General features: G+C 35.3%; 2 protein-coding genes across 2 annotated transcripts; both read left to right on the forward strand.

Moving 5' to 3' along the window:
• The first annotated feature begins 898 nt into the window (after positions 1–898).
• ddt (D-dopachrome tautomerase) lies at positions 899–8,879 on the forward strand. Its single transcript, XM_028443327.1, has 3 exons — positions 899–1,054; positions 4,731–4,906; positions 8,664–8,879. The coding sequence occupies exons 1-3, from the start codon at positions 947–949 to the stop codon at positions 8,734–8,736; spliced, it is 357 nt and encodes a 118-aa protein (XP_028299128.1). The 5' UTR covers positions 899–946; the 3' UTR covers positions 8,737–8,879.
• A 14,400-nt stretch (positions 8,880–23,279) lies between these two features.
• Positions 23,280–26,404, forward strand: LOC114461305 (rheacalcin-1-like). The gene is made up of 8 exons (XM_028443304.1): positions 23,280–23,323; positions 23,949–24,006; positions 24,097–24,153; positions 25,425–25,478; positions 25,578–25,669; positions 25,744–25,869; positions 25,980–26,079; positions 26,151–26,404. Exons 2-8 carry the CDS (start codon positions 23,952–23,954, stop codon positions 26,222–26,224), a joined length of 558 nt encoding a protein of 185 aa, XP_028299105.1. The 5' UTR covers positions 23,280–23,323; positions 23,949–23,951; the 3' UTR covers positions 26,225–26,404.
• The last annotated feature ends 524 nt before the right edge of the window (positions 26,405–26,928 follow it).

The following is a 26,928-nucleotide window of genomic DNA, read 5'->3' on the forward strand; positions in this document are numbered from 1 at the left end:
AGGTTTCCACATCACTGTGTGTTGGAAGCCCAATAGATCAGACACCAGTAACTGGTGGTCCAGGGGCCACATGTGGCCCCTAGTCTACTTTTTTGTGGAGAAAAGGCAGGACATTTGTGATGTGGGCCATAGTATATAGTCATGTTAAAGATGCAAATCCTTGTTTTACTCAGAAATAAAAGGGGTTGAAAGTTAGCAAAATGGGGGAAAAGGTGGTGAAATATGATTTAAAAAAAAAATTGTTATTAGAACAATTAGTTGAAACAAAAATAATGAATATGAAAAATGGTGAATGTGGTTAAATTAGCAAAAATAATCATGAAATATGGTGAAAAGAGGTTAAAAGTGACAATAATGGTCAACATATGTGACATTAAGTGTAAAAGTGGTAGAAAGGGTTATAAGTGCTGAACATGTCTGGAAAGTGGAAAAAATGTGTAGAAAAGTCATTAAAATGTGATGTAGAAGTGTCAGAAATGGGAGAAATGTAGCAAAAATATGACATGAAAAAGTGATGAAATCGGTTGAAACATGGAACTTTTGGAGGAGTTGCAGAAAAAAGGGTAAAAATATCCAGAAAATATTCTTAGTTTCTTGAAGGCATCTGATGACCCCCTCCCAGTGTCTAGTGACCCCAAATGGGGTGCTGACCCCAAGGGTGAGAACCCCTGCATTAGAGAACAGGCTTTTAATAGAAACCATTTAGGTCTGTACGAGATTAAAGTCATAATATTCAAAATTAATGTTGTAATATTTCAAGAATAAAGTTGTAATTTTAAAAGCATCTGGCGACCCCCTCCTAGTGTCTCGCGATCCCAATGGGGTCCTACTACTTCAGTATATTATTCTGAAAGTTGAAACCGGAAGCAGTGCACTTTTTTACGGCTTCCTACCGGAAGTGGCTGTCCTTCCCATAGACTGTAAAAAGAAGTCGTAGAAGAAGAAGATGCCGTTCATCGAGCTCCAGACCAACCTTCCCTTGGCCCTCTTCCAGGAGGACTTTGTCCGCAGACTGAGCTCCTGTGCTGCGGAGGCTCTGGGGAAACCTGAGGAGGTAAGATTAGAAACTGATCCTCAACCTGTGGATGGAGACCTCGACCAGGACCAGGACCACCAGGGTCCGCAGACTGCTGCACGTGTGAAACTCTCACAACTGAAAGGAACTTCATACTTATTAACATTAATATTAATAACTGCTGCTTTAGTGTCTGAGCTACAAAGTCATTAAACTTTTCTAAAACAGACAACCAGGCGTTCTCAAACTGGGGTCCGAGGACTCTCAGGGGTCCTCAAGCCCCACCTTGGAGGTCCATAAAATAGTAAAAAAAAAAAACAAACTGTTGTTCATGTAATACATTTTTGATGCTTTATTAAGAATCAAGTATTTTAACATTAATATTTAAACATCACACCAGTGTAGACCTTTAAAAAAAAGAAAAACAATCAAACATCAATAATAAATCAATCCACGTATCCAAGCAGCAAAAAAATAAGTAAACAATACAACATAAGGACTTCTGTTTTGTAATGTTTTCAATGACTTAAAAAAGTTAAAATAAATTTGAAATGCTTTAAAATCTAAGGAAATTGTTAAGAATCTAAATTTTTGTATAAAATGTTTCATGAAAATTCCAAATCCTTGTCCTTTTGTGTAAGAACAAAAAATACTTTTTTCTTTTCACTCAAAAATCTTTATTATTACAGTTCTTAAATTTGTAATTGCACATTTTATGTTATTTCTATGAGTTTTGAAGAAGTTTAGTCACTATTGTTTTTACCTTTTTAATAAAGGTTACATTTTAAAATTTTGCCAGTTTTGTTGAACTTTTGTTGCGATTGAACGCCAATTTTAACATTCTTAACAGAAAATATTTTTATCATAGTTTTTGTCGACTACATTTTTTCTAAAGGGACAATAACTATGGAAGCCCAAAAGAGTCATAATTAAATAAATAAAAACAACATTTTGAAATAATACCATATTGATAAATAACAAACAAATATATAATATGGCCATTAAATTGTTAAATAAGATAATATTATTATGAAATACGTTTTATTCTTAAATATCTATTTCCACAACGGTCTTTTTATTTCATTATGTCGTTTTTCAGCAGAATGACTTTGTTCTGTCAATCAAAGCTAGTGGGTTGGACCTCAGCTTGATCCTTCAGATCGATTAGTTTTCCTGGACTTCAGTCAGACAAACTTTTGTCAAAGTTATTTTCAGGACAAGGACGAACAGTTCTTTCATAATATTTCATGAGATGTCTGACTTTATTTTTTACTTGTTCTACATTCCCTTTTTTTATTTTTTTTTATTATTTGTTAAATATTTTTGTTCTACATCCCCTGTTTTTATTATATCACCTGTCGTTCATCTTTGTTAATTTCAATAAATGTTCCTTTTTTAAAATTGAGACTTGTACCATTTGTTATAATCTTTGTGTAATTTTTATGATGTAAATTGAAGGAGCAAAAGTAATGTCGGCTAAAGAAAGTTGGCGGTCCGTATCGGTCATCCGCTAAGGCTGATGGGAAAAAAATTGGTATCGGCACCGGCCCTAAAAAAAAAACCAGATATCATTCGATCCCTTATCGTCTCATGGGACCTGACGTAATCCAATCAGAACTCATGTGATCATGTGATCTTTGCGTGTGCATGCGTCTGTGTGTGTGTTTACAAACATTAATATCATCCAATATCAGGTTGATTGATCTGTATCACTATGAAGTGTGACCGTCTCAATGCAGTAAAGTACTTCCTTTTTAAAAACAATCAAAAATAAATGTGCACATTTGATGTTAAATTCAACACTAGTACTGGTACTTTTTAAGTTTATTTTTATTACAAACATCTGAAATAGTTAAATTGAAATGTTCACATATGTCGCAATGTTTCACTGCACGATTATCGTATTGATCCCATAAGTGTCCAAATCGGATTTTTTAATCATGTTTTAAAGAAACAACGTTTAATGTCGCTAACATTAGCATAGCACATGAACTCCCAGTCACTAGATGACAGTGAACGCACCATCAGACCTTTTAAACAACCTCACTCTCTATGACTTTAAGCTTTATTTACATAACACATACTGGACACTTTGATAGGTTAATTAAAAAATAATAATTTAAGAACTTTACAAAATAAACATTCTACTTGTTATTATTTACAACAGTTTTAGCTGTTTTGCTAACTTATTGAAAGTCAGGATGTAAAAACTGCTGCAGGGTGAAAACAGTGTGATAGTGTAACCACATAAGATGTGTAGTAAAGTCAAAGCTCACACTTTGACTGTAGTTAATAAATGTTGGGACACACACACACACACACACACACACACACACACACACACACACACACTGAATACCAGCCCGTGTTGTCACTAAACTTCTGTTTATGGTGAAACAGTTCTGTGTTTCCATTACTCTTGGAAATGTGGAAAATCAAATATTTTTCAATAAAAGCTAGTGATGGAAACACCTGAAATTAGAAAAAAAAAGCATTAAATTATCACTAAAAAGTTTTTATTTTTCCATGAGAAGGTTTTTCAAATGTTTCCATATTAAATATATGGTTAATGATGGAAACACTTTTTTAACAATTATGTAATACCTGGTCACATGACAACTTCTCTGAGAAAATATGGCACGGTATGTGTGGAACGTTTCTTTTGACCAGATTTACAGCGATATTTGTGATATTTATTTTTCTCGTAAAAATATGTGTTAAATCAAAATCTAAATGTTGAATCTAAATGCTAAATGTTGAATCTAAATGATAAATGTTGAATCTAAATGTTACATTTAGATATAAATGTTAAATCTAAATCTAATCATCCCAGCTAAGGATGCTGCCCCCGCGACCCAGCTATGGGTGAGCGGCAGAAGATGGATGGATGGATGGATAAATCTAAATGCTAAATGTTGATTCTAAATGTTGCATTTTAATATAAATGTTAAATCTCATTTTTATCAACCCTTCTAAGGATGCTGCCCCCGCGACCCAACTATGGATAAGCAGCAGAAGATGGATGGATGGATAAATCTAAATGCTAAATGTTAAATCTGAATGTTACATTGAAATATAAATGTTGAATGTAAATGTTAAATCTAAATGCTAAATGTTGAATTTAAATGTCACATTTAAATATAAATGTTAAATCTAAATGCTAGATGTTGAATCTAAATGCTAAATGTTGAATGTAAATGTTACATTTGAATATAAATGTTGCATTTAAATATCAATGTTACATTCAAATATAAATATTACATTCAAATATAAATGTTAAATCTAAATGCTAAATGTTGAATCTAAATGTCACATTTAAATATAAATGTTAAATCTAAATGCTAAATGTTGAATCTAAATATCACATTTAAATATAAATGTTAAATCGAAATGCTAGATGTTGAATCTAAATGGTAAATCTAAATGCTAAATGTTGAATCTAAATGTTACAGTTAAATATAAATGTTAAATCTCAATTAAATCATCCCTGCTAAGGATGCTAAGGATGCTGCCCCCCGCGACCCGATTATAGATAAGCGGCAGAAGATGGATGGATGGAAAAATCTAAATGCTAAATGTTACATTTAAATATAAATGTTAAATCTAAATTCTAAATGTAAATCAATGGAAACACCTTCAAACACGCATTAGACTTTGTGGAAACTTTAGAAATATCCTTTTTATTTTGTTAAAAACTGTAATGTTTGTGTTCCAGAGGATGAACGTGGTGGTGAAGCCTGACCTAGCGATGCTGATCTCTGGTTCCTGTTCTCCATGTGTCATGTTATCAGTGTCAGCTGTAGCTGTGACTGATTCTGCAGAAAAGAACAAACAACACAGCGCCAAGTTGTTTGAGTTCCTGACCAAAGAATTGAACCTGACCGAGGACAGGTGAGCGAACCATGGTTGTAAACCACTGCTTCTCAAAGTGTGGGGCGCGGCCCCTGATATATATAGTGGGAGGAGCTTAAGTAGAGTTGTCAATTATGGCCAAATGTGTTTGTGTTTGAAGGTTGGATGTACATAGAGGTGTACATACTCTGTACTCTGTAGTGTTATAAAGGGTTTATTTGTGGGTGTAAAATAGTGTGTGTGATTTATCTGGTTTAATTCTATGAGACATGAACATGATTAATGTGTTTGTTTTTTTTGTTACTCATTTTCATATATTTTTTTGTTTGGTGTATTTTTCTGTCATGTATGTTTTCATTATGTGTATTTTTCTATCTTTCTGTTGTCTTTTTGTGCATTTTTTGTACAGTTATTGTTTTTTGTTGCCATTGTTGTGTGATTTTGGATTTTTTATTCCGTGTATTTTTGTATTTTTTTGGTGTAATTTTGTGCATTTTTGTTGTCATTTTGTGTATTTTTTGTATACGTAAATATTTAGTTTTGTATTATTTTGAGTCATTTTCATATTTTTGTTGTCATTTGGTGTATTTTTCTGTAATGTTTTTTGGAGCCTTTTTGTATATTTTTGTTCTTTTGTTGTTTTGTGTATTTTTGTATAAATATTGTAATTGTTTTTTGTTTTATTTGACTAATTTAGTATATTTTTATTATAAATACTGTGTGTGCGTGCTTGTGTGCGTAACGCACATTATAGCTGTTACTGCTAGCTGTTAGCATCTTAACACAGAATAATATAAGAAGAAACACTCACCCTTGTGCAGAACAAATGATAATCATACCGTGTTGTGGACCCATCTGCTCACAAAAACGTTACATTCCTCTGGAGATGGAGGAGGAAGTAAAGTCCGTGACCCACGATTTAAAGGAAAATTGGGATTACGGGAAAAATTTCAAATAACCATGAAATATTAACTTAATAACTTTTAGCAGTACAAAAACGTTTTTAATAGTGATCTTTTTTAAACCCAAACAAACTGCGACACAGTGACGTCATGAACCGGTGAACCGGAACCAGAAGTAGCGCACGCAATACCAAGAGGGAGCTGTAATCTTAAAATTAAAATGAACATTGTGAATGTTTTGCAACACCAAATTACTCCAAAATAATGGATACACACACTTGTGGTATTTGGAAGCCATTGACTAAGTTTCAGGTCGAACTCGCACCGCGCCGGGGAGATATTCGCTACACACACACACACACACACACATGCACACACACACACACACACACACACACACCCGTTTTTATCACACCGTGATAACAGAATGGTGTCTTATGGGATCCACCCTTTCTGAAGGTCATACAGATCTGATTTTAACTTCTAAAATCATGAAAAATTTAAGGGAACACACAAATCACTTGAAACATCTAACACTCACTGAAAAAGTTCAAACCTGAATTTTCGGCCCCCACGGTGTGAGTGATATTTCAGGAGGTGGACCCAACCAGGGTAGAAAAACCAACACACACACACACACACACACACACACAGAACTTTCTTGCTTTTATAAGTAGATGTTTCTTTAATTCCTGTATTTTTTAAAAGTTCACGTTCATTCAAAGTGGGAAATACTCCCAAAAACAGTTTGAGAACCACCTTTGTAAAATAACAGAAATGTGTGATATGATCCTAAAACATTATGAGACTTTGAATGACTTAATGGAGAATCACCATCAGTGTGTGATTGGAGATGTTTCTGCTGTGACATGTCACCAGGTAAACTGATCACCAGTCCAGCTAATACACCATCAGATAAACCATAATAATGTGAGCCATTAAAAACACACTTCAGATGAAGTTCAGTCACAGAATAACATGATCACTCGTGGAACCATGACATGGAGTGTTAGATTTTTAACATTATTATGAGTAAAATTTGTTTGTCAGCTTTTCTAGACATTGTATCACCAGTTTTTGGTCATGTAAATGTGTGATATTGTTCTTAAACATCCATGTGAGGCGTTTCTGTGTCTTATTAAAGCCTGATTTTAAATAAAGAGAGAAAAAGACGGGATGATTGATTTTTTTAATTTCAGAACGTGATCTGGTTTTTTTCCATCTATAATCATGGAAAATCACAATTAATTCATTTATTAATAATTAATAAATGAATGAATGTATTTAAGTATTTGGTCAATAACAAAAGTTGATCTCAATACTTTGTAATGTACCCTTTGTTGTCAAAGAGGTCAAACGTTTTCTTATTACTTATTTGGATAAGCTCATTGAGATTTTAAAAACTAATGCGATAATTATTATTTTTTTAATCTTTTTATTATTTCACCATAAAAGCATTGCTATAATGTCATCTTAAAAATACCAGCTACTGAAATCATATTATTTTGGATCAAACATTTTATTATGTATGATCAAATGTAGACTGATTACAGATGTTCCAGATGTCCTGTTTTTGTCTGGTCTCATTCTTTCACTGATTACTTGTCCTGTCTTTTACTCACCCATGGTCAGTCTATCATCTCCTGCTACAGTCAAATAGATGTTAGAAATTCTACCCTTTGACACTTTTGCAAAAACAATTACACAGCTTTTTGGAGGGCAGCAAATATATATTTATTTTGTACGTTATATTACCGCTAGCAACTAACGGCAGCCGTCAACACACACAAAGGTTCAATTCAATTCAACTTTATTTATATAGTGCAAAATGCCACAAAATCATCTCAAAGCACTGAACAAAATATAAAGTCATAGTAAGAAAGAAAGAATCCAACAACATCCACATAAACAAACATTTAGCAACATTCGGAAGAAAAAACTCCCTCTTTGTTATAGGAAAAAATCTCCATTAGAACCAGATTCAGAGGTGGAGAACATCTGGTTCTACTGGTTGGGGTTAGTGAACAGAAGGACAAACAGAATAGAATAGAAGGATAGACCATCAGAGTGTTCTAGACTAGTAGAGCTATGAACCATTGATCAGGAACCACCAGCTCCAGCATCAAAACACCTGAAACAGAAAAGAGAACCCTCAGTGGGAGAGGAGAAGACACAGACTGCAGAACAACATGATACACTATGATACACTCGTTCCTAGTGGTTAGATTAATATTAAACATCTGGCAGTATCCTCCATGTTCTGAAATGTTACCATTACAGACAAGGTTTCATCTTCTACTGGTCACATGTAATGATCTAGGGGTGGAAGCAGTGTGAGCAGTATGATGGGGCGTCCAAACAAATTCGACATTGCACACTATTGAACCAAGCAGCAGCCATGTTGAAATTCTCAGCTCTGCCCCTGAACCGCAGATATTTGAGCCACAGACACACAGACAGACAGACAGAGATTCCTTGCTTTGTAGATAGATGAGCATGACATACCATAAATGTCTTTACATTGACAAAAATAATCATGAAATATGGTGAAGAGGTTAAAAGGGACAATAATGGGTCAACATATGTGACATTAGGTGTAAAAGTGGTAGAAAGGGTTTATAAGTGATGAACATGTCTGGAAAGTGGAAAAAATGTGTAGAAAAGTCATTAAAATGTGATGTAGAAGTGTCAGAAATGGGAGAAATGTAGCAAAAATACATTAAAATATGTTAAAATATGGTGAGAAAAAGTGATGACAGGAGAGCAGTGTGTGTGTGAGATGTTGGGTGTGTGTTTTTACACTTTCACATCAAACCTGTCCATCAACAACCATGTAATGACGTCTTCTTATCGTCTGCTTTCCCATTGGTTCATGAAGTGTGATGTCATTTCAGGATTGTGATTGTGTTCCACGCTCTGCAGCTTCATCAGGTTGGAAAGAAAGGAACCGTCATGAGTTTCCTGTAGAAGCTGAAGGAACGTTCTGAGTTCTTACGTCTAAACATCAGAAGCTGGAGTACTCCTATGAAAACACACCATGTTAGTGACACACACACACATTATTTCTCATTGTGTTGCAGAGCAGAAAATAAATCTCTTTTTTAACCCTTTTTATGTGTTTCTTTGCCATTTGACATTTAAATAAAGGGACATTCCATTCATTTTAAAGGGGACATATTATGAAAAATCCACTTTTGCAGTTTTTTTTAATCTAACTCTTTTTATTGACTTTTTTTAGGCAGTACAAAAACAAGTGCAAATAGGAATGGTACATTTCTGAAGTTTGATAAAACCCTTACGCCCCCTCCCTTGTCCCGCCCACCCCGCTCAGGTCAAATCAACCAGGGACATACGGCACAATAAAATAAATAAATAAATAAAACACACACACACACACAACGCAGGAGACAGACATAGGCTGAGAGAACAGAAGGGGAAACTATTCCCCATCGGGATCTGAAGATAAATCAAGAGAGTTGACATACGACAGGAAGGGACTCCATGAGCTCTGAAATGCTTTAGCAGAGCCTTTTAGCGAGAACCTAAGTTTTTCCAGTTTTAGATTATAAAGAACTTCTTTAATCCAATGACCATGTGATGGGGGGCGTGCCAGCTTCCAATTGAACAAGATTAATCGCCTGGCCAGCAGTGTCGTAAACGCAATAGCGTGTTTTAGTGACACAGAGAAGGTGATATCAGGGGAAACGCTGAAAATGGCTGATAGTGGATTAGGTGGGGTGGTCTGGCCGTATGCCCTTCCTATTGTGTCAAAAATGACCAGAACATATGAATATGATTGGCAGGGTAGTGTTTGCATCTATTGCAGGTATTGCTGACAGTGGCTTAGATTTTGGATAATTTTGCATTAGTGTAGTGAACTTTATGGAGGACTTTGCATTGAATAAGGCTATGGTGGGCACACATCGAGGAGGAATGAACCAGATTTGATCAGATATGTTCATACTTAAATCGCTCTCCCACGAGGCTCTTATTAATGATAGAGAGTTCGGGGCAACTGAACCTAAGGAGGTGTATAGCACAGAGATACTTTTTTTATGATTGGGGCCCATAGCAAAATATCGATCAGAGTTTCCGGAGGATGGTTTGGAAAGTGTGGAAACAGCTTCTTAACGAAGTCTCTCGCCTGAAAAAAACGAAAAAGGTGGGAGTTTGGCAAATTAAATTTAGAGGAGAGCTCCGCAAAAGATGAGAAGATTCCATCTCTGTAGAGGTCTTTCACAGCGGCAATACCACAGTGATGCCAAGTTATGAATGTGGGGTCAGTGCGGGAAGGTTTAAATAAGTGGTTTTTAAGTAGCGGGGTCAGTATGGAGGGGCCCTGTAAACCCAAGTATTTCCTGAGCTGGCACCATATTCTCATGGAGATCAACATCATAGTGTTAACACCTTTAAGTTTTAAAGGGAGAGGAAGTGATGAACATAGGACAGAGCGTAGTGAGAAATGTAAGGTTGCCGTTTCGAGGTGCACCCAGGCGGGGTGGGGCTTGGAGCCTCCATCCATCCAGTATAGGAGTTTCTGGATGTTGGCTGCCCAGTAGTATCGCCTAAAATTTGGGAGTGCAAGCCCTCCGTCACGCCTGGGAGTAAGAAAATATTGTAAGAAAATACTTTGAAAAGAAAATTAACAGTTTTTGTTAAAGTCAATCATGATTTATTTTTAATTAGTAACTAAGTAAAATTAGTAGTAAGTAAACTTTTTCCTTGTTCTATTTTTGATGGTTAAATATAGAAAATAAGAGCTTTTAGTGAACTCTTATTGTCAGGTGACTTTGACTCAGGCAGAGCCTTTGAGTCCTAGTGTGTAAATTACAACTAATTCCTTTGTAGATATCTCAGTCCCTCCAAATACACAATATTTTCCAGTGCTCACATGATGGTAATCATTTTTAAAACCTAAATTGTGAAAAAAAATCAAACTTTTTTCAAAAATCTTTCAATTTTACTCAAAATATTCCACAAAATTCCCTAAATTAAATAACAATGAGAATATTTGCATTTCCTGAAAAAAATACAAGTGAGGATGCAGGTGCTGGCTTGCGTCACACTGCATTAGCTTAGCATTAACTAGCATAAGCATCAACTAGCATTAACATTAACTTGCATTAGCTTGGATTAGCATTAGCTAGCTTTAGTATTAGCATTAGCATTGCTTCAGCATTAACCTAGCATTAGCATTGATGTGGCATTAGCATTGACCTAGCAATAGCATTAGCCTAATAATAGCAATACCTAGCATTAACACTAACTCAGTATTAACATTTGCCAAGCATTAGCATTAGCCTAGCAATAACACTAACCAAGCAACCTAGCATGAGCACTAACCAAACATTAGCAGTCACTTAGCAATAGCATTAGCCAACTCGTGAACCTAGCATTAGCACTAACCTTGCATTAGTATTATTGCTATCATTATTAGACTGAAATCTGTCACTTAGTGCACTGATATTGTCGCTGTTTTAAATACTTTACTTAAATGAGGAAGTGCAAAGTATGACTTATTATTATTATTATTGTTGTTGAAATATCTTGTTACCCAGCGTATGGTCTGTGGGTTTATTCCATAAAGCAGGTTATGTTCAAACTCTGAGTATGTTCAGGCTCAAATGAGGAAAACTCTGAGTATCTCATTCCTAAACGTGAGGTATGATCTTCTGAGTATGTTACCATGGCAACATTGTCCGTGAACTAAACCTGGTCACTGGCAGGTTTTATCAAAGAAACCCTGGGTTTCTACCTGGCTCCGCCCACCTGAACACTTTAATAAACTTTAACACTTTTCTCTGAAACACATTAGTGACATCACACACCACAGACGTGTTCACATCATTACTAATGTTGTGTTGATTTATGTTTTTTTATTTTTTTATCAAACGGTAGTTTTCTTTCTAACATTGTAGATGTAGATCATTAAGTGAAACACACTGAGAGGTTGATCTACATTAAAACATCTACTGACGTCTGTAGTAAAGTTCACTGAATACAAACCTGTGGATAATATAAAGGAGGAGATGATCATTTAAATTAATACACTTTTAAGGCTCAATTGTTGTTTTATATTATTATACAGTTAAAGCTGTAATTCAGACATCTTTGAAGATATGATGGTGCAGTGAATTGTGATGCTGCTCTTGGAAATGACAGGTCGTGGGTTCATGTCCCGCTTCAGTGTTTTTTTTATGACATTTTTCAGGAAGAATATAAATGATTAGATATGAAGCAGCAGTCACTGTGTTTATATCCAGTGTAACAGGAGGACTCTCTATGCAGACATCCTATGCTGCTGACACGTCTCCTCAGACACATTTTATTCATATTATTCACCACTTGTCACGTCACTGAAGCAATAAACTGATGACATGACCAAAAAGTGTGACTAATTATGGGTGATGTAAGTCACTATAATCACTGAAGACTGAACACACCTTTAGAACAGGCTCATATTCCTCTAACACCGGCTTATTTCACCATTACGGTGAATAAATCACTATTTTCTGTTTGGTTGTCATGGCAGTTTGAGTATTCTCTGATTCATTGATGATGGCTTTTTATCGCACACATGCACGTCAGTAACCCAAGGTTTACGTACTCAGGGTTGATTAACCCACTTCATGCCAGCTGTAATGAAGAGTCCCCCCCCCCCCCCGCGTGGGCACTCTATGCGGAAACATTTTCGTGTAGAGCGCCTCCACATTTTTCTAACTACGCGGAAGAGTCTTCAGCCTTCAGCCTCTTCAGACCTCAATCTCCTCATTTGTGGAACCACAATCTCCTACTTTTAGTGGTGGTAAGTGTTTTTATTTTTCCCCTATTGAACTCTAGTGATTAATATGTTGTTCTTTACTTATATCAGAGGTAGACAACTTTTATCACAGCGGGGCCACAAAAATGCATTTGATCAGAGGGTCACATGATCAACATTAATGTCAGCATCTACCTATAAAAGCAAGGGACGTCTGTGTGTGTGTGTGCGTGTGTGTGTGTGTGTGTGTGTGTGTGTGTGTGTGTGTGTGTGTGGAGCAAATATCTCCCCGACGCGGTGCGAGTTCGACCTGAAACTTGGTCGACGGGTTCCAAATACCCCAAGTATGTGTATCTGTTATTTTGGAGTAATTTGGTCATTTCAAAATGTTTATTTTAATTTTATTTCACTTCTGGACGTCCCCGAAATGAAACCTTTTCAACTTTTGACCTCAGATTGTGAGGGGGCGCTAGCGCACCATCTATATCTATTTCACTGCACAGCTCCTCACCCGAGCAAGAGTCACATGTGCGGCCAGAGCCAATCGCTGCGCACACAGCCAAGCAGACACAGACTGTAAACACACGAGCGATAGAGAAGAAGATAGTTTAGACTGAGACATAGAGCTCTCTGAATAGATCATTTGAAACCATCAGCCACTGGTGAGTCTTTTACAGACACGTTACTGTTGTTCAATAACGCACTGTTTCACTAGAGTCGGTTTTGACCTCAACCTGTTCAATTCTCCATCTGGTAAACTGCAGATTCTCTGTGGTGCCGTGCATGGAAGCTAAGCTCTGACCACTCGGTTCAAAGGTAAAAAAATATTTTTGTATTTTTTTAAAAGGCAGCCGAATAGTAGATAATACTTTAATTTACTTACTCACTCATGTAGTTTGGGGTTTTACGTTTTGTTTTGCGCAGTTTTGTTACTTTTCTGATTGGCACTACAATGTCTATGGAGTTTGGTTATCAGCGTCTCAAACATTTCATGGGAACACACACACACGGTATTTATTTATTTAAATATACTAATACTAAATGAGTAAAATAAAACACAACAAATGCACAAAAAGACAACTGAAAGAATAAAAAATACACATGACTCCAAAAAACATACATTACAGAAAAATACACCAAACAACAAAAATATGAAAATGATTCTAAATACACAAAACTAAATATTTATACAAAAATACACAAAATAACAACAGAAATGCACAAAACTACACTAAAAAAGATACAAAAATACACAAAAATGCAAAAAAAATACACAGAACAAAAAAATATAAAAGTGATGATGAAGTCATGCACATGTCCCATAGAATTAAACCAGGAAAATTGCACCCGCAAATATACCCCTTATGCTCCCACATGAATGCATACTTCCAACAGACACTGTACTAGTTTAGAATAATGAGTGATCTGAGCATTATCACAGGAGGCATTTTGTGTATTTTTCCGTAAAATATGTTTTTCAGAGTCATATTGTGTATTTGTGCTGCCATGTGTTTTTGGAGTAATTTTTATTGTCTTGCTTTATTGTTAGTGTTGTGGGTTTGCTGAGTTTTTTTTCTTGTTTTTTGGTGTACTTTAGTTGTCATTTTCTGTAATTTTGTATATTTTTCTGAGGCATTTTGTGTATTACTGTTGTTTTGTTCATTTTTCTATTAGTTTTGTGTGTTTTTGGAGTATTTTCTGTGTTTCTCTGGTCTTTTGCTGTATTTTCCTGCCATGTTTTAATTCTATTTTTTTATTTTATTTATTCTTGCTCATGTTTTGTGTATTTTTCTGTCACTTTGTACATTTACTTTGGGAGCCGCAATAAATTAAACGGAGGGCCGGAAGTGGCCTGACTTATATACTTGTATCACGACCACGTCACTTTTGACAGTAACTAGTAATGTAACGCAATATTTTTCTAAAGAAATAACGCCGTTACCGTTACAATATGGTGCGTTTGTCCATTACTTTGCTAGCTGCAGTGTACTTCCTGTTTACAGTGGCGCTACATATTTTCGCGGTATGCCGTGCCAAACACGGTAAAACAGTAGAAGAAGAAGCATCGTCAGCGTGTTTCTGTTTACATCACATGCACCAATCATTGCGAGTCAATGCAAGAACAGGACGAGCTTCTCAGAGTGGAAATACACGTATTATTTTTGCCTTCAAAAGATGCATCAGTGAAGCTAAGCTAACGCTACGACTGGATTTTAACGGACTGTGACTGTTATCCAGGGACAGGTCAGCTAAACTATTGCACGGTATGTTGTTGTAAATATGCAGCCTGTCGCTACTGCTGAGTCACTGCTAACAGCAGCTCATTAGCCTGATATGTTTAGCATTGTGTAGCTGAGAAAAATGCTGTGAATTAGTTTTTCCACACTTATTTTTATAACATTTTTAACAGCAGAATGTGCACCTGGAATATGCACAGCTTACTGTACATTACTGTGTTAAGGCTGAAAAATTACTGTTTTAATTTTGGAGCAGCTGTTTTGTGCTTTATATGCACATCATTTATGGTTGTTTTATAGCAGTTGATCAACAGTGGATTATTATATTATTACAGCACTAATATGAAGCTGTATGGACACAAATGACCCAAAATAAATTATACATTCTTTAATTATAAGTAACTCAAATGTTACTTTTTCCAGTAACGCATTACTTTTTGGTGTAAGTAATTAAAATAGTAACTGAGTTACTTGGTGGATGAAGTAACTAGGAATGGTAAATAGTTACTTTTTTTTCAGTAACTATCACAACACTGCCAACGCATGAGAATTTGAAAGTTGTTCTTCTCCAAGTGACCCACAAGCAATTAATTCAGGAACCAAAATATGCTGTTGACAACATTGCAACAGTTGCAGGGCCATATCTCAGGAAGCTCTTGATATAAAAATAAAGTTTGATGATCTGAAACCAACAACACAAAAGGTTTTAAAACTGATCAATGCTTCTCCTGCCAATCCAGCAGAGATCCAAAGTTAGCATTTCTTGACCCAGTACATCAGGGGATTGGATGAAACAAGCCTCCGTAAGATGTTAAGATTTGTAACAGGATCTGATGTCATCCATGTTAAAGACTTTGAAGTTACTTTCACGTGCTTAGAAGGGCTGGGACAGCGTTCCACATGCTGCCCAACTTTGGAAATACCATCTACTTATAACAGTTATCCAGAGCTTAGAGCTGAGATGGAGGCTGTACTATATGTTATAATAATAATAATACTATGAATGGATATTATTTAGAGTTCACTGACTCACTATTTGAAAAGTCATGCTGTGACTGATAATCTTTACAGATGGAAAATATTTGCATTCATTGTTTAAAGTTTCAATGTTGAAAACATGTCAATGTTTCACTTGTTGAATGATGTCTCAAGCAGTTGTTTACATAAAAAGGTAGTTGTTTATAAAGATTGAATGCAGGATATTTCTTATTCCTTTACTGTATACCATAGACACACCCTAAATTTCTCACACAAGTTTTTATATTTTAATTGTTGTTAGATTTTAATGTATGAAACTGGCCTTTTTTAAGACAAAGTTTTATTATTAATGTGCTTAGACTTTTGATGTATTTTTTTTCTGCCATAGATTTTTAACTTTTATTTTAAAGGCCTGCTTCAATTTTCAAAAGTATGTCACTTTATAGTTTGTATAATGACATGTTTCTAGCCGGTTTGTTCATAACATTTATTAATAGCACCCCTTTATTGTAATGTATAATAAAAGTTATATCACTTTTAAATCATTGTGGAAGTTGATTTAATTGACAGGACTTGCTCTCAAAAGTGGTTCTAAAGTTATTCATAATAAAATCCTAAAAAAAAAATGTCTTACACAATTAAAGAATAAACATTTTATTTATTGTTGTGTAAACAAAATAATTCAGATGAAAGACAATCCTTTTTGTTTTTAATGTCTTATATTACTCAAGTGACATGTTGGCAAAAGGAAAAACTGGGTAAACCACAATTATTATTAAATATGTAAAAATTACAACCTTGAATTTGCTGTCACAGCCAACAATTAATAAATATAAATCAATAGAACGTGTTATGGCCTACTGAATGCACTTGAAGAACCTACAGACGTTTTATTGTGTTTTTTTATTGTAAACATTTAGAAAATTGTAAAGTTCAATAGCTTCTTCTGCACAGGGAGGTGATAGAGGCCATGTTCTGCCATGGCAACACATTTCAAACACAGTATCATCACAGGGATGCTGTCCTCCTGCATGTCTGTATCTTCTGTTGGGATACATGTGTTCCACAGGTGAGCAACATCTTAAAGCTCTCGCTGAAAAATACAAGTTTGAATATGTTATCACAGGGTATTATAATATTATTGGGTATGAAACTTGATTAATGTACTCGGTATCATACATTTCTTAGTGTTAGTCCGATGTAAGCATTTTTCTGTCTCAGTATTACAACTAAACATACAGTAACTGCATTATTAGGGCATTAGCTTTGTTTACAGGCACCACAGTGATGCACTGGGTATTATTTAGCCTCAGAGTCCATAGAGTTAAAACACCCTGGGAGGCAGTGCACCTTTAATCATTCTGTGTGGAGTTATGCAAAAATGTTATCATGAAACAAAACCTTTAAATGTATCTTACCGTCATTATTTTAATGTGGACTGTATCAGGCTTTTGTCGAGGAAGTCACCAGAAAAGTATTGATTGTCTTTTAAATGCTGAAATGTATTGATCCAGCACTGCTCTATCCATTGGTTGAGCCATACAAATAACATCTTCTGGAATATTGGTCGTTATGGTCATATCTCATGAAACATTGCATCTGTTCCACATAACGGTTCTCTGTCCCTCAATCAGATCATATACGAGTAGCAGTGCCTCCTCCATAGCGTATCCTGAGATGACCTTGGGATCGTTCACTACTAGCAGAGTAAACATGGAGCCACATCACCATTCTTGAAAATCACACCATGAATGCAGATCCCAAATACAGTAGTTTTAACTTGTTATATAAGTCTATGTGCCATAAGAAGTTTGGACCTGGGTTTGTGTACCTTCTTCGGTGGAGGTGATTCCGACGCCATAGCTCTACTCTGTGGGGATCAAGTATTTCCAATAAATGCCTGATTGTATCTTGATTAACCACAAAGTTAACTGGAATGCATTTCAGATGCATCATTCTACATCCATGAACCAGGCCATGCTGGCTCATCTGATCCAGAAGAAACAGTGGAATGTCCAGCAAATCAGATGCTTCCTTTCTTCTGAATAACTGCATAGCTTTGAGGTGTCTATGCAGAGTCGATAATAACATCTAAATTATTTAGACAAACAAGGATTTCCCAACGTCTTAATCCCAACTGAGAATAAAAGCAGTTACAACTGAGGTGTATTGACTGAGCCAATATGATATTCATTCTATGCAATATACCTTTTCACTTAAAGCTGAGTATAGGCCTTCAACAGATGGCTTCAACATATAGGGTTTACAATCTCAGCCAGTTTCTCTGTAGCTCTGCTGTTGGAATGTTGATTGACTTGTGAACCTTGAAAGTTGCCTGGTACCAGACTTATCTTTCCTCCTTGACAGCAGAATATCAAAAACAGTCTAACTTTAGCTTTCTTTGCTTTCTTCCACCGATAAACATTTGTGGCTTCCTGTCTTTATCTTCACTTGTTGGTTTCAAATTTCTCGTCAGCCTGTATATGTGATCACCAAGCTGGATTTCTTCAGAGTACACTTTGGCCATCAGTGCTCTCACAGGAGTTCTGCCTTTCTCCTGTTTTGGCCTGAGAACATGATTTGACCTCCTTGGTTTTTGTCTCTGGCCTGGTTTTTTGATTCTGCTTGTTTTAATAAACTTTGTGTTAATATGCGAGCCAGTTTCATCGACAACCTTTTTTCCACACTACACCTTTTTCATCATCCACATCATCACCTGGGGAAGTCACTACACAACTAAGATGATGGGACATGATATCAAACAAGCAGCTGAAAGAGCATTTCTCCTAAACCTACAACAAATTAAAACTTATCTCATTAACTTCAAAAAATATTTCATTTAAAAACAGAAAAACAGGGCAATTTCTTTTATTTACTTGTTTTTATTTAATCAATTCCGAAAAACCAAAACTTCTGTGAATGTAATAAGCTTCTGTACTTGAGAGTGAAAAAATGAGCAGAAAAGTCATTAAAATGTGATGTAGAAGTGTAAGAAATGGAAGAAATGTGGCACAAATACATTAAAAGGAGCAAAAATGGGCTCAAATTGTTCATGAAATATTGTAATGTTGATTCCAAACATTAAACATAATGTTCTCTAAATGCTGCACCTTTAACCATGTGACGCATATTGAATGTCTTTGTGTATGAAATGTGTTAATTTTCATCTATGTGATAATAATGTGTTTAACATGAGCTTAAAGATCAGACTTTGCTCTCCTGCTGAATAATACTGCACACCTTACTGTAACTATGACTTATTATCAGGCTTTGGTTTCATTCCCCATGAGGAAACAGATCCAGCCCTCTGATTGGTCCAATAACAAATCAATAAAAACTTTCACCTTTTTCACCTTCACTGTTTCAATAAAAGTGTTGATTTAGTTTTTCAGTCTTTGTTTCTAAGTTGTTTAACTGTAATTATTGGGATTAAATATTAACGTCTCACAATAGAGCAGATATGGGGCCAACTTTGGCCCCCAAACAAAATGAACGATATCAAAAGTCAATAAAATCACACAAAATAACTCTAAAAACACACACAACAACTAAAGTAAATGAAACAACAAAAAATACACAAAATGAATTCATAAATATAAAAAAGTCAACAGAAATAATGGCAGAAGAAAAACTTTAAAAAATAACAAAAAACACCCACTTTGGAACAAATCAAAAGGAACAGAGCAGCAGAAGGTCCTGGGTTCAATTCCTGGGGTGGACACTTTGGTCCTTTCTGTGCTGCGTGGGTTTCCTCCACAATCCAACAACACAAGGGTAGGTTGGTTGGAGTCTTTAGATTTACTGATGGATGGATGATGGATGGATGGTTCTCTAGAATATACAGCAGGATTAGCATCATAAATGTTATGTACTTCAAAAACAAATCATACTCAGGCAATAATAAAAAATACATATATTGTTGATAGCAAATGGTTGATTTTTAAATATAAATTCTTTCTCCACCAGATGTCGCTGTTGTGCAGAGGATGATTAAGATTATGTGAGTTAGAATTAGACACAATAATGTTGTTTAAATAAACTTAAAGTTATTAAACTGAACTTTGTTCACCAAATAAAAGACTTTCAGACTGTATTTCTTCTCTGGATGTGTAGTTATTGCACATAACAGGAGAGGAAATGAACCTTTATTTATTTATAATCAAGGCTTTGGACAAATACAGAAATAATAATAATAATAACACGTTACAGACGTGTTACATTCAATAAAAACAGAAAATCTAAAATGTTCAACATGGTGATAGTTATAGACAAACTGAACAGATCATAGACATTAGTTAAATAATGTAATCATTAGTAAAGATATATCTACTAAAGTAGAAGTACTGTTACTAGATTAAAATGATACTCAAGTACAAGTAAAAAAAGCTCAATTAAATAGTACTAATAGTAAAAGTTACTGGTTACTTTAGATTATTGTTGGTAATAAATCTTGGTACGGGTCCCTTACATACAGTAAACATCTCATGTAGAAACTTATAAAGAAAGAGACACAATTTACCACAATTAGAACTTCATTTATTTTCCACAAAGGCATCTGTATAAAATAAAAGCCTTGACAAAATGTACAATTATATTTTAAATAAAATAATGTTACGTTTAATCTGATTGGTCGGCAGGTTACAGTTGGACATAAATGATACATGAAGTTTGTATAAAGCACCAACAATGTCCTGTCAATAAGTGACAAATATTAGTTCTATTATTCTATTGGTTCTGTGACCAATTTTGATTTAATTTGTGGATAATTATGTGAAATAATTTGAGGAAAATTGAGTTTTTTGAACAATTGAAGATTTAAAATGAGCTAAAATAAGTCAGGGCTAAATGTCTTTTCCACTTCCTTCTTCACTAACGATCAGATAAAGAAGTGGAACACGTTTCCCTGAAGGAAGTGTGTGTGTTATCAGTGAGTCACATGTGTGTCAAATAACATCATCACTTTATAAACTAAACTAATCACGCCCCGTGGACATTTACTGAAACACCAGAAGATAACGTTCTATCAATCATAGACGTACACAAACTAGAAAAGTTCAAACACAGAAAATGAAAACTTGATAAAAACAGACCTGGTTATTATAGAAGGAGATTAAATATGTTTCAATAATAGAAAGAAGGAGGAGTTTACTGATATTCTGATTAAATGAGTCCAAAACACGTCACAGAGGGAGGAGCCAATCATGTGATGTTTTACTGAGAGATTAAAGGGAATTAAAAAGTGATCATTAAATCCAGAATAATCTGACTCACACCTGGGTGTTGCCGTAACCCACTTTGGGAACTTATAGGGCCGACAGGGGTCACCAACATGGTGCCTGTGGGCACCAGGTGGCCTTCATGGACCATGTGAGGGGCCCTCAGGCTTTCCAGGATTCAAACCCACGCAGATAAATGCAGACGTAGTCAGAGCCTTAGTAGAGTTACACACTTTATACGTTTTAGTATTAAATCAACCATCTTTAAATCTTTATTTTCATTAAAATATTCTGACAAATGTTTTTAGATGTCACAGATTAGGTGTATGGGTTGTAAAGTATTACATATAACAAAATGGTTACATTATACAAACATGTTACATGTTTTATGATGATTTAAAGTTAGTAGAGACCAGTGAAATATGGATATGATGACAGTGAAATGGTGAGAATGTAAGGCAAGGCAAATTATTATTTGTATAATGCATTTCATACACAAGGCAACTGAACTCAATGTGTTTTACATGATCAAAAAGTGCAACAGAAAACATTCAACAGCTTAAAATCAATAAGATTTAAAATCATCATTAAAATAATTTAAAATCATCAACAAACACATGACATCAACAACAACGTGACCATAAATCTCTCTGTCAATCATACGCAGTAGAGAAAAAAAGTTCCTTTAAAAATGTTCACATGTGATGCTGACTTCAGCTCTGCTGCAGTTTGTTCCACTTCTTTGCAGCATAACAACTAAACACAGCATCACCATGGTTACTGTGAGCTCTGGGCTCCACTATCTGACCTGTGTCCATAGATCTCAGAGACCTGCTGGGTTCATACCTGACTAACATCTCACTGATGTATTCTGGACCAAACCCATTCACACATTTATAACCAGCAGCAGAACTTTACAGTCTCCTCTGAGGCTGACTGGGAGCCAGTGTAATGTGTTCTGACCTCTTTGTTCTGGTTCAGACCTGAACCAAACTTGGCTCTGTCCAGATAAATGACTAATATTATTGTGTCGTGTCATGTGGTGATGGTTCTGTTTACTGTGTCCAGCTTCCATTGACCTTTGACCCTGAACAGGAACAAAATATATTAAAGTCACTCACTTTGTTCTGTTTGGATGTAATAAAAGAACATGGATTAAAAAATGAGGGGCCACACAAGTCATGTGTTTGTGACCCCCAAAGTGTACTGTCAACACACACACTCCAGGGTTGGAGTCAATTACGCATTTTTCAGATACAATTACGTTTTCAATTACCCATGTTCAATTACAATTCAATTATGACTACAGTGACCATACTGTACATATAAATAACAATAGTTTTTGAATCCTCTGAAAGTCAATTACAATTACATTATATCCTTTATCCAACTACCAAGTCAAACTCCCTGTGCTGTTTTTTAAAACTGTACTTGGCAAAATAAACTTTTCTGATTTCTGATTTTTAATTCTTAATTACAAACATTCAATTACAATTAATCACAACTACTGAGCCTGAAATAAATAACCTAAAAAAAGCTTTCAGTTAGCATCTCTAATTCTAACGGGTCTTAAATCAACTATAAAATACAATAAAAACTAATATCTATCATCTGATTTATTTCCTATCTATTGATTACCTTGTTAGGCTTCCTAATCAATGAAAATATAGGTTTTAATATTTATGGTGTGGGCGTCTGAGCCTTTTTTGTGTCACTATACCCATAGATTTAAATTATTTTCATGGTAAAATATGTGAAAGCTTGATATGAAACATATTGTAATAATTATTAACTACATATGTGCAGAACTCTACATAGAACTGGAACAGTTCACCAGTGCAATTATATTTTATAGAATTTTCATGGCAATTACAATTACAAAGTCAATTATCTGAACTCAATTACAATTTAATTACAATTATGACAGCAACAGATTATAAAAATTACAAATACAATTATGATTATACGCCTTAACACACACACACACACGCACACACGCACACACACACACACACACACACACGCACACACACGCACACACACGCACACACACGCACACACACACACACACACACACGCACACACACACACACACACACACACACACACACACACACACACACACACACACATACTAATTACTGACCTAGATGTTTTGTGTACAGGAAGTCTCCAGTACGTTTACTGGTAACGTTCATCACTCAGGGAAACACCAACACACAGGAGACAAAGTCCAGGAGTGAAACCAGCTGTGATTGGTCAAAGCTCTGCATTTAAACACAGGCTCGTTCCATCACTGCAGAACTCTTCCATCATCAAACATCTCTGAGGAACGTCCACTGAACCGTCCAACGCTGCTGCAGGTGAGATGTGTACACATGTGGGACAGTTTGCATGTTCTCCCTCAGTGATTGGTCATTTTTGTTCAATAACTGACTGCTACATTTTTATTTATTTTTATTTCCTTTATGAGCGAGTGGAGGCAGACATGGTAACAGATGGTCAAAAATGGTCCAAAAGTGGCAAGAAAAGAGTGAAAAATGACTAAAATGGACAAAGAATGGCCACAAAATGGGCAAATAAAGAGGAACCATGTGGTATATAATAGATTTAAGGAGCTAAACAATTGTGAAAAGGGAAAAAATGTGGAACAAATAGAGGCAAAATGGAGTTAAAAAAGGAAAGAAGTGGTATTTATTGGGCCAAAGGTAGCTTAAATGGATGAAAAATGGCCAAAATAATTAAAAAATGGACCAAAAATGGGAAAAAACAGGATATTTATTGGCATAAGGAGCTAAAATCTGAAAAAAAGTGTAAGGTTTTCTGGGGTAATAATAATTAAAATGAAGACATAAAGAACCACATGTTGAGAATCACTGACTTCTACATTAATCTGGATCGAAAATACCACAGCTGATGTTTTGTCCCAGTACACCTGTCCTGGATGGAAGGAGGAATAAATATGAAATGATTTTTCTGCTCCTACAGATCATGAACATCCTGCTTTTTCTTCTTTCTGCTGCTTTCTTCACGGATGCAGCTACAGGTAGGAATGAATGAACATGGACTGTATCTCAGCTGAAATGATGATTATTGATGAGTAAAACCTACAGGATGTTGTGTTTTATTCCTTCAGTGTTTCCAACAGAGGAACATGTGACGCAACGTTCAGAAGAACCATCTGTAGATACAGGTCAGACATTACATGAGATTAATAATTATATTATTATCAAACAATGATCTGATCACAAACCAGGTTTAGTCAAAGATTTTACTAGATTTATAGAAATAGTTGATCTTAGATATAGATATATAAATCATTATTAAGACCTACTAGTGCTCAACATTAGAGTACACGTACTCAATTTAGGTTATCTAAAAGTGTCGTTAGTTAGCATCATATGCTAATAAGGGGGCGGGGAAAGGATATCCAGGCTTGCTAATGGCTTTAGATCATTTTCCAACCAATCAGAGAGCTGGATTTGGTTCTAATCCCTCCTACTTCATTTACATAGGTCTACTAGTACTACTAGTAAATAAAACATTGTTTTAAAGCTTTTTGGTGTGAGTAGACTTTATGAGTAAAGCAAAAATCATTAACTAGTAAACTATAACTACTATAACTAGTATTACTAGTAGTCCTAGTAAAGCTTTTATACTAGTACCATATTTCAGGTCTACTAGTAGATGATTTTTAAAGTCTACTCATGCACTAGTACTAGTAAAAGCCTTTATTAGTAAAACAATGTTTTTGTTTTCTACTACTACTAGTACACTTATAATATCTCACTAGTAGAACTGAGCTTAATAATGGTTTATATCATTGATATCACATTAATGCTCAAACTGGTTCCATTCACTAGTACTTGGTTCTAATCCCTACGTCATTTGTATATTTGTACTATGTGAGATATTTAAGATATTTAAATCTACTAGTAAGTAGACTTAAATACCAAAGCTTCACTAGCACAACATAAAACAATAGTAACATAAAAATGTCTGCTAGTTAATGATTTGTTTAACTAATAAGGTTAACATACAAACTACCAGTAAACTCAAACTCTGTACTAGTACAACTAGTACAGAGTTTTTAGTTTACTAGTAGTATTATTAAAGATTACAGACTCACTAGTAGAACTAATGTAAAAGAAGTAGGAGGGATTACAACCAAATCCAGCACTCTGATTGGTTATTACATTTTTGAAAGCCAATGGTAAGCCTGAATTTGCTTTTCCCCGCCCCCTTATTAGCATATGATGCTAACTATTAGAACTAGTGACACTTTTGGCTTCACTAGTAAAGTGTTCTGGTGCACGGCTCACTCACTGTTAGTGAAGAAAAACTCATTATCAGTTTTTAGTTTTAGTCCAAAACGTTCAGAGCTTTGATTCCTAAAGTCATTCCTCATTCCTTTGTTTAATGCTACGTCTGATGCTAAGCTAACAGCTGTGTGTGCTCTTCCAGAGGTGGAGGCTAACGCTACGGCAACATCTGGAAATCCTGATGTTTTTCCTCAAGGTAACGAAAACCTTTGGAATGAAAACCAAACATGAGCAGAGTCGCCAGTTTTATTCTGAAAGAAATGATTTTATTTGGTTGATGTTTTTCCTCTTTCAGCTCGTTTCAGTTCCTGTCTCGATGATTGGTTGTTTGACAGAGGAAACTGTTACTTCTTAGTGAACAACGCTCAGAGCTGGACCAGCGCTGAGGTAGTGTTGAAGAAAAGAAAAGAGAGAAGAAGTGGAAAGTGCATCACTATCTCTGTCTCTTTGTCGTTCTACAGAGACATTGTTCAGACTATGACAGTAGTTTGGTCTCTATAACCAACCAATGGGAACAGAGCTTCATTAAGAGACTGCTAAGGACTGCAGACTATGACTTCGCCTGGACTGGAGGCTTTTATTTCCAGGTAACACACACACACACACACACACACACACACACACACACACACACACACACACACACACACACACACACACACACACACACACACACACTAACGTTCCTTTTCTCCAGCGTGAGTGGAGATGGGAGGACGGTTCTTTCTTCAGTTTCTATGACTTTGAGAACATGAGCCACAGCAGTGTTCACCAGTGTCTGTCTATGGCCTCTGACGGTATGAAACATCTCATTTAATCACGTTAACGTTAACGTTAACATACACAGTAATTTCTGTTCTTGTTTCAGCTCAAAGCGGCTGGTCCGGTGACGACTGCACTACACGTCTTCCTTTTGTCTGTAAACGGAAACTGTTCTGTTAGTTACAGTTACACCTCCATCTTAATCTCTTTATTCTGTCATTTCTAACATACACAGTTATCTAATCCACGTTTCACTTATTTATGAAGTGTTTTTGTTGTTCCGTCTTCTAAACTCATTTTCTACATTTTTAAATATTGTCAGCAGTTTTTATTTTAAATTTTGTATGTAAATCAATAAGTAACTACCGCACTACATTAATTGTGTATTTAATAAAGTACTATTTAAAGGCCTCTGTGTGCATCACTGACTGTGAGTTATAGAACATTTATAGGTCATGTAAATATGACCTTTAACCTTTACACTGAAATCCCACTGAATGATAGAGTTTAGAAGGAAACAGAATAAAGGACACATTTTCATAAACAATGTCACTTTAAATCACAGAGTTACTAAAGGATGATGTCACTCAAAATATTGTATACTTAGAATTGAAAAGGCTTATTCAGCGAGTATTAAACTGTCATTTCTAACCCTAGTTTGTCTACAGAGCTGAGGCTTTACTACACTTCACTAACGTACGACTCATATTCTACCTACAATTTTAAAGGTTTAATTCACCCAAATAGTAATTATTAATATTATAAAATCATGCCTTGGTTGCTGAGAATGGCATTTATACAAATTGTGTAATTATCAGGTAAAATAATAGTGGAATCATATTTAATGGCCTTTGTGGTTTATTTCAAACATGACAGTTGGAAAT

The sequence above is a fragment of the Gouania willdenowi genome, chromosome 1 (assembly GCF_900634775.1).
Source record: "Gouania willdenowi chromosome 1, fGouWil2.1, whole genome shotgun sequence".
NCBI lineage: Eukaryota > Metazoa > Chordata > Actinopteri > Blenniiformes > Gobiesocidae > Gouania > Gouania willdenowi.